The 8,339-nt window shown below is 53.6% G+C and overlaps 1 protein-coding gene across 1 annotated transcript in view; it reads left to right on the top strand.

Moving 5' to 3' along the window:
• The window catches only part of RAD51D (RAD51 paralog D), a 9,681-nt gene extending 3,883 nt beyond the window's left edge, over positions 1–5,798 (top strand). Inside the window, exons 4-10 of the mRNA XM_009326064.1 lie at positions 1,550–1,631; positions 1,746–1,880; positions 2,334–2,429; positions 2,616–2,706; positions 3,558–3,628; positions 4,566–4,733; positions 5,245–5,798. Of these exons, the coding sequence (XP_009324339.1) occupies positions 1,550–1,631; positions 1,746–1,880; positions 2,334–2,429; positions 2,616–2,706; positions 3,558–3,628; positions 4,566–4,733; positions 5,245–5,328 (727 nt within the window). The 3' untranslated portion in view covers positions 5,329–5,798. The remainder of the gene's footprint in view (positions 1–1,549; positions 1,632–1,745; positions 1,881–2,333; positions 2,430–2,615; positions 2,707–3,557; positions 3,629–4,565; positions 4,734–5,244) is intronic.
• Positions 5,799–8,339: the final 2,541 nt, after the last annotated feature.

The following is an 8,339-nucleotide window of genomic DNA, read 5'->3' as shown; positions in this document are numbered from 1 at the left end:
CATTATTTTTTTCAACCAATAACGTACACATCTATCTGAAAAAAATGAATCTTTGAGTGGTTCCTGGGAGCAGAGATGGGGCCACTAGTTCTTCTAATTTCTGTGGCTTTAGCCCTTCCTGGCATGCCCAGGGCTGGCACTTTGGGTCAGTCACTAGCCCCTTCAGACTTTGGTACTCTTGAGCAAAATAGGGAAAATTTTTACCAGCTTCTCTCCCTGATCTGTTTTGCAAGAAACAATTTGTTTTGCAATGGGTGGTGGGGCCATCTAAGAGGAAAAATTCCAGTGCTCCATTTTGTGGGGCATCCTGCCCACCCACTGGAAGTGTTGGCAGAGGGGACAGACATTTTGCCTGTTGGTGCCCACAGGCAGGTTTTGTCTAAGCTGGTCGTCTCTTTGGTGTTCGTGGTCTGTTCAGGTTTGGCTTCCAACTTCTTGTCCCTTGTGTTATTTGTAGTGGTGGACTTCGTGTCATCAGACCTGGAGGACGTTGCCCAGAAGTGTTCCTTGTCTTACAAGGTAAAGGGTGACTCCAAAGTCCTGGTATGTTAATCGAGGAGCTCAGGAGCTGTTCAGCTCACAGCTTGGATGGGCTTATCTGGGGGGACCTTGTTGGCCCTGGACTTCCTCAGTCCCGTTTTCAGATGTGTCTCTGCCCACCAGGTACTCGTTGCAGTGAGACGTGTGCTCCTGGCCCAGTTCTCTGCCTTCCCTGCCAATGGAGCAGACCTCTACGAGGAGCTCAAGAGCTCCACGGCCATCCTGCCCACTGGGAGCCCAAGGTGGGTACAACACCCAGCGAGCCAGCAGGTCCGCCCGGGGCTGGGCTTGCTGCAGAAGGCCATGGTTGCCCAACTCAGGCTTTGGGTTTCAATGTGGTGATGCCCTGAGCAGGCTCAGTGGTCTCCAAACCATCTCCAGCAGCTGTTTTAAAAAAAAAATCCAGTCAGAGCCTGTCTCTGCCTTTTGGGAGCAGAGATGATTATTCTTCATGTCCTGTGGCTGCAAAGCCAGCTGGTTTGTGTCCCTTGAGGGAATGACATTGCCGTTGTCCTTGCAAGAGCCTGCACACCTTCTGGGAAGTGGTTGTGTGTCTCACTTCTAGACTAGACAACATGCTGCTTTCAGCCTTTCCCTCGAGGGCCCCGCAGGAGAGGGTTATAGATCTGGGAGGACTGCTGAGTGATGATGGTCCAAACTGTCTAGCTCAGGCATGGAAATGAGTTACGCTATTGCATGTCCGTATTTTTTCTTTTCCCCTGTCTCCTCGCTGGGTTGTTACAGTGACTATGCAGAGAAACCCTGGGTATTCAAACCTTGCTCCCAGGACCACAGCTGCTCTCCAGCTTGGGACTGTCCTCTTGTAGCCCCCACACTGCAGATCTGCTGTCGCCCACAACGTGGAGAGGGAAGGAGCAGAGCCTGAGGCACTTGTCTGCACTTGGGAAGGGGACTCTAGGGACAAATATCTGGGGACTGCTGCTTCCTGATGCCCCTGCCATTCTGGCTGATGGGGTGTTGATAATCCCACCTTGTGTCGAACCCGTAGCCTGGACCAGCTGCTGGACTCCGGGCTGTACACGGGGGAAGTGACGGAGCTCATGGGAGCACCAGGCAGTGGGAAGACGCAGGTGAGTGGGACGGAGGAGAGGGGAGAGGACAGGCTGGGTGAAGATGATGCCTTCAGGCACGTGAAGCAGAGGGATCTGGGAGGGCTGGCTGACGCCTGGTCCCTGCCTCTCCAGGTGTGCCTGGCCATTGCGGCCAGCGTGTCTCTTGGCCTCAAGCAGCACGTCCTGTTTCTCGACTCCACGGGGGGGTTCACCGCCTCCCGTCTCTACCAGATGCTTCGAGCCCGGGCAGAGGACGAGGAAGAACAGGCAGGTTCCCCTGGAGCTGGTCCCTCCACTTGCACTAAAACTGCCTTGGCTCTTGCCTGCAGACGACCCCCAGAGACGGTTTGTCTGTCCAGCTCTGCCTTTGTCCCCATGGGCTTTTTTGGGTCCAAACTCTTCCTCCCATGGTCGGGTGGGTGCTGTGCTCAGGGACAGACACTGCACTTTGGTTTCTTTTTTTCTTGGGGAGAAGGGGAGAGGTTGCTGTAGTTGCTCCTGCTTTCGCTCCCTGAGCTCAGCCTGCGTTGCTTCTTCCATCAGTGCAAGGGGGACAACAGTGTTCATGGGGTGGAGGCAAATGTGGAAGAAATAAGGGTCCCTGACTCTGTGGCATGGTATAAATGTGAAGAGCTGGTAGCAGCTGGGGCGGGACGAATATAATGCAGGCAGGAGTCCTGGAGGGGGTGAGGCTGTTGGTGATGCCACTTTGTGCTGCAGCTGGAGGCTCTGCAGCGGATCCAGGTGGTGCGTGTGTTCGACATCTATGAAATGCTGAGAGCCTTGCAGGAGCTGCGGGATCGCCTCTCCCAGCAGGTAGGAGCGAGGGTCTGGGCCCCTCTTGCTTCCCCAGTGCTGCAAGGAGGGCAGCAGGGCTTGTGTGCCTGACGAGTGACACCAAATCACCCCGTCCTAGGGACATTTGAGCCTCAGTGCAGCTCACAACCTCCAAAACTGCTGGATTTGTTTCTCCACATTGCACCTGGTGGCTCCTTCTTTCAGGTCGTGAGCTCCATGGGACCTCTCAAGATCATGGTGATCGACTCTGTCTCGGCTGTGATTTACCCACTGCTGGGTGGCAAGCAGTCAGAGGGTGAGCTGCTTCGCTAGGATGTGCAATGAGGTTGCAGACCTCATCCTGAAGAGCATCTTCCTCCCGTGTGTGCTGTGCTGGGAGCTGGAGCAGGATGGATGTGGGTGCGACTGCTCCCAGCTTTTCCTTTGCGACTCGATAAAAGGGGAGTCTGTTTGCAGTGTTATCGGCAAACGTTCAAGCTGGCTGTGACCATGCAAGCTCATGCCGGTGGTCTGAAACCCAGCCAGGGGATAGAGGAGGCACTGAACTGTTTGCTCACAGATTAAAACCTCTGCTTACAGTGTCACAGCTACATCGTGGTTGCTGGCACAGTTTGCAAAGCTCCCCTGAGGCTCTTTGTGCCAGAAAGGACCATAAATCAGGAGTGAGGGGCTTTCTGCTGGCTGAGATGCCAAGGAGGCCCCTCAAACACCTTCCAGAGGGTCTTGCACACCTGGGTGGCAGCCAGTGTTATCACAGGAGGTCCCCTCGCAGCCACGGGCTGTAGGAAATGAAGCTGTGAGCTGGAGAGGGGTCCCGTACCTGTTAAATCAATCTGGCCAGCTTTGTCTGGAGCTCCTGGTGCTTTTGTAGGGTTTTTTGGCCTCAGGCTTCTAAGATAGGAAAGGAGGGCGTAGGACAACTTGGGGATTGGTCTCCCTGTGCCATATCTATTTGGCCAAGGTGCCCTGGAGTGTGCAGGTGCAATGGGTACATTGGGGTGCTGGTAATGGAAATGGGTTGAAGGTGTCTGTGAACACCAGCACTGGCACTAAACCTAGTGCTCATGCAAATCTAGATGTCACCTGCCTCCAAGATGCACTTTGGGGGTTGATCCCCAAACACCCAAATGCTTTGTCCTTCTCCAGGTTTGGCCATCATGATGCAGCTAGCCAGGGAGCTGAAGACACTGGCCAGGGAGTTCAGCCTTGCCGTTGTGGTGAGTGTTGCTGCACCTTGTCCTTCGCGTGCTGGTGTGTGCCATGGCAAGGAGCCCTGGAGAGGCTTTGGAGCCCCTGGGAGGGGGGACCCTGCTCCCAGCTAAGCAGGAGCAAGAGACCTGTATCCCACAGTGCTCTGCTCCCCGATGTAGCTCTGCTTCTCTGCAGCCCGCAGATGTCTTGTTCTAGCAAGTGTGGAGCAAGAACAGGGCTGATTTGCTGCCTGCTTTTATTGCTGTCCTTGGCCAACAAGTCATTCACTCGATTGAGCAAGGGTAGAGTTAAGTACAGACAGATTGAAAGGTTGTTTGTATTTATTTTTGATATAACACCATTCATTTAAGGGGCTGGCCAGCTTACTAAGTAATCTCTTGCTTAGTTGCCTTGGAGGAACTGCAGGGCATTGCATCATCCTGCAGGAGCTGGGAACTGGAAGGGGCCCTGCTCTCATCTTCCCCAGCTCTTGGCCAAGCAATTGCATTTGCTTCAATGCACCCAGACAGGTTGCTGGGACCACACTTAATGTGTTTGAATTGGGAAGGCCACAACAGAAAATGGTGGTCTGCTGAACGTGGCACTGGAAGGCGTCGAGACAGTCCTGCCCTTTGCTCTGATTAGTGATAAAGGGACAAGGGCAGGGTGCCTGGAAGGATGCTTGGAGGCTCCAAGTTAAACTTTGCAGGTGGCTTCAGCGCAGGAGTCACTGCAGCTTGCAGATACGAGCGAGCTCCTACCTGAGTTACCTGTCTGGGACAGTTGCGTGGGCTACGTTTAGAGGGGATGGCATGGGTGTGCCAAGAAGGAGGGCTCAGGATGGAGAAGAAAAAACTTCATAGAAGTAGCAGACTGGCCATTATCTCCTGGTGATCTCCAGTGTTTCATTACACCGCGTGGCACTGCTTTTCCCAGGCACTGATAAGCCTGTTTGTGCTGCAGGTGACTAACCAGGTGACAAGGGACAGCAGCACCGGTCCACTGAAGCCAGCCCTTGGCCGCTCCTGGAGTTTTGTGCCAAGCACCCGGGTGTTGCTGGAGAGCAAAGAAGCCACCTGGGAGAAAACCACCACGCAGCGTGTCGCTTCCTTGGCAAAGTCACCCCGGCAGGTGAGGTTCCCTGGACCAGTCCCTCTGGTAATGGAGAAGAAGCTATGTGATGTGGACCTGGCTTCGGAGCAGGGGGAGGCTCCTCCTGGGGGTAGGGCAGGATCAGGCCTCACTGGGTGACCCATGTCACCTGCAGAGCTGACTTTGGCTTGAATGCTGCCTACGTACGGGGCAGCGCTGCCTGAGCCTCCTGGCTCTGAGCCCGCTCTGCGGCCTGATCCAAATGGATTTGGACGTGGTGGTGTGCTGGGCAGTGAAACGCATCCTGGATGTGCTAAATAAGTGTGTCTGGGGATATCTTGGAGCAAGATGTTCCTTCTTGTGTTAAATTGCATTCTCTATTCGTATCTCTGTGTTCAGCAGACCCAGTTAAAATGAGGGCACCAGCAGAAAGAAATCCTCAAGGGGATGTAATTGGGGATTTTTGGCTCTGGGGCAGGTGGAGTGATGTACAGGTTTGCCCTTAGTCCCAGTAGCGTGAGGTTAAGCTCCTCTCTGTTTCTCCTTGCAGCCGACGGGGATACAGGTGGAGCTGGATACTGGAAATGGTGATGTGCAGGAGCTGAGCCCCGTGACACCCACACAGGGACTCTGATGCGGGCGGAAAAGCAAATGTCAAGGTCCAAAAAAGCTGCAAAAAAAGCAGGCAAGCACACTGAAGGTTTTACAGGCTGCCTGAGTCCTGCAGCCCTGGGAAGGACCAACATGAAGAAGCTCTTGTTCTTCTGTGCTGGGGATAAAATGAGCGTGGGGTTCCCCGGAGATCTCTTTGCCTCCGCAGATGCTGCCTGCAGTGGCTGGGCTGTGCGGGCAGCATGACAACCAGGTCCTCTCCTCTGCTGTAGGCTTGTCTTCAACCAGCACAGCCAGCCCTGTCCTAAGGTGTTGGCTTGGGACCAGCTGGCATGTCCCTGCACAAACCCATGGCTCCTCGTGGTGGTTTTGTTCCCCCCATAACTTGCTGCCCTCTGGTCCCGGAGCTCTGATCGTCCTTGGGCAGCCCACAGTGGTTCAGAAATAAAAAGATGTTGCATACTGCTGTGGTTGTTGAGAGCTGGAATTCAATTAATGGCAACTGCTGTTAACTTAATTAAAATTTTGAGGTTTAGTCCCTAGCAGGCCTGGGGTGGGACAGGCTGTTGATGAGCAGGGACATAATCAGATGCTTGATCTGACCTTCTCCCCAGAGTAACACCAGACCCTGTAGGGAGCTGCTGGTATTTTTGGGGCGCTACTGCGCTGCATAAAGAATTGCTGTTATGAATATAAAGAATGCATCATAAGCATTGATGAAGCTTATGATCTGGATCAGTTGGGGTGGATGAGTCCTGACTGACACCAGCTGGCCCTGTCTGATGCTCAAGGACCTACTCAGTTGCATGTGGTAAAGTTTAAAATAATCTCTCCTTGCTCCAGTGCTTTTTAGCTGCTCTTGCCTGCTCTGGGCAACCTCCTGGAGGCTCGTGCAGTGCTGGGGGGGAGATGGGAGGCTGGGATGGAGTGTGGCCTCTCCTCTTGATCCCAGATGTTTGAGACACCCTCGTCCTCTGCTTAATAAGAAACCTTGGCAGGTGAGCTGAGCTATGGCTTGCACTTCCAAGGCTGCTGATGTAGACTGTGGGGGCTGGGACTCATCAGGGCGTGCTCATTAAACTAATAACACAGCAGTGCAGCTCCTGGAGCCTTGTAAGGCTGTGCTGGGCAAAGAGGAGTCTGATTTACCCAGAACTGGGCTAATTTCTCCAGCGTAGACAACACTGTTACAGCCCTGTGTTCCTGAGCAAATAGCTGCTGTAGGGAAGGAGCAGCTAAAAGGGGTATGTGAACGCATATTTTGGTTTCCCAAGAGGCAGTGCCAGGTCTCAGCACAGATTTTTGTTTTGCCCATCTGGCAGAGCTGTGCTTCCTGCAAAACTGAGCTCTGGGTGCTCCCAGGGCTGTGATTTACGGGACAGGTCCCAGCTCCTCCATCGTGGCCACCCAGCCACTGCAGCCCCCTGCATGTGGCTGTGGGAAAGGCTGTGCTCCCAGCAGGTCCTGCCCGAGGCGGGGAGTGTGCCAAAGCAACATGAACTGTACTATTAAACAGTTTTGAGTAAAAATAAATGTATTTTAAAGTTGTGTATTTATTTGCATTTCTGGGCTCTCCAAGCTTGGGAGGGGAGGTTTGGCCCCGGTGATTGCAGCCTGGCTGGCTGGGGCAAGGAGGAGGATTGTTTTCCTGTCTGCTGGAGACCCGTGCTGATGTGGCTGGTCCTTACAAGCAGAAAATTTAGCTTATGTCTCTTGAAGCTGTGAATAAAGAGCTGGTACACACAAATTTTAACCAAAACTCTGCGCTACTATTTTATCTCTCTGCCCGAGGTTCTGTAGGGGAAGCAAAGCTCTCGCAGGGGAGTGTGGAGCAGGGGAAGAGCCAAATAGAAACCTCTTTGGTTATATTTGAACCAAGGGGCCTTTCTTGCTGTCTCCTTCCCCTAACTAGCAGGAGGATAAGAAGGGGAACAGCCCGCTTTGAACCCTGCATCAGCCTTGGCATGAGACCAGCCATGCTCCCAGTGTGCTGCTTTGCTGTGGCCCCCAGGAAATGACAGAAGAAACTCTGCTCTTCTGCTTAGTCGCTGGGGAACAGTCATGGGACGGTGATTCAACGGCGACGGTGCCAGTCGGTTGGGAAGAGACCGGGGAAAGGCGACGACGTGTGGGCTGTGCTCCTCTAAAGCTACCCATCCCAGGCTTTTGGGCATAGCCGTGACCTGGGGGGATTTTCTCTCCTTGGCAATCGGCTGATTGCAGCTGCCGGAGTTTTATGCCCTCTTGGGAAACAGCTGGATAGGTTGGGGAGGACGGTGTGATACGGGGCACAGCTGAGCTTTGGGTAGCAGCTCCTCCGCTCCCGGGTTTGCTGCTGAGGTAGGCAGCCTGCGCGCGAGGTGACGGTGACGTCCTGAATTTCTGGCTGCGTTGCCGCAGGGCAGGCGTTGCTGTGGGTGCTGGTTATTGCTCGGTGCGGGGACAGCAGAAGGGTTCAGGCTATGGGAATCTATTACCCGATCTGGAAAAACTTGACTTCTTACTCAAGCTGATTTGCTAATAATTTGCATAGTAAAATTAGGCTGAAAAGAGTTTCTGACCTAAATATCCTAATTCAGCCTTTCTTGTCCATGCTCAGACAGGCACTTCTGCAACCGTGTAAGACAGGGCCTGGCTGTGCCAGCGCGCACGGGGACGTCCCCTCTCCCTGCTCCTTCCCGTTGCCTAAATCAGCTGGAAAACTGCTGGAAAGGCCCGGAGCGAGGTGATAAAACCCATCCCAGGGCCGACAGAGCACCCCTCGCCCCAAGCAGTGGGGATGCCTTTTGGCACTGAGGGCTCATTTGCCCTTGATATGTATAAAATACGTATATAAGTGTGTGTTTATACGTATTGTGTGCATATATGTACACAGGGGTGTGTGTGTGTGCATGTCTGTGTATGTATGGCTGTGTGTATATATCTATATATGGCTGTATATATACATGTGGTGTACCTGTGTGTATATGTACGCTTCCCGTGCAATGAGGCTAAGCCCCCGTGCACACAGCAGAAACTCCTCCGAAGCACACG

The sequence above is a fragment of the Pygoscelis adeliae genome, unplaced genomic scaffold (genome assembly GCF_000699105.1).
Source record: "Pygoscelis adeliae isolate BGI_AS28 unplaced genomic scaffold, ASM69910v1 Scaffold266, whole genome shotgun sequence".
NCBI classification, from domain to species: Eukaryota; Metazoa; Chordata; class Aves; order Sphenisciformes; family Spheniscidae; genus Pygoscelis; species Pygoscelis adeliae.
Note: the sequence above shows the minus strand (reverse complement) of the source record. Positions and strands in the feature narration are given on the sequence as shown.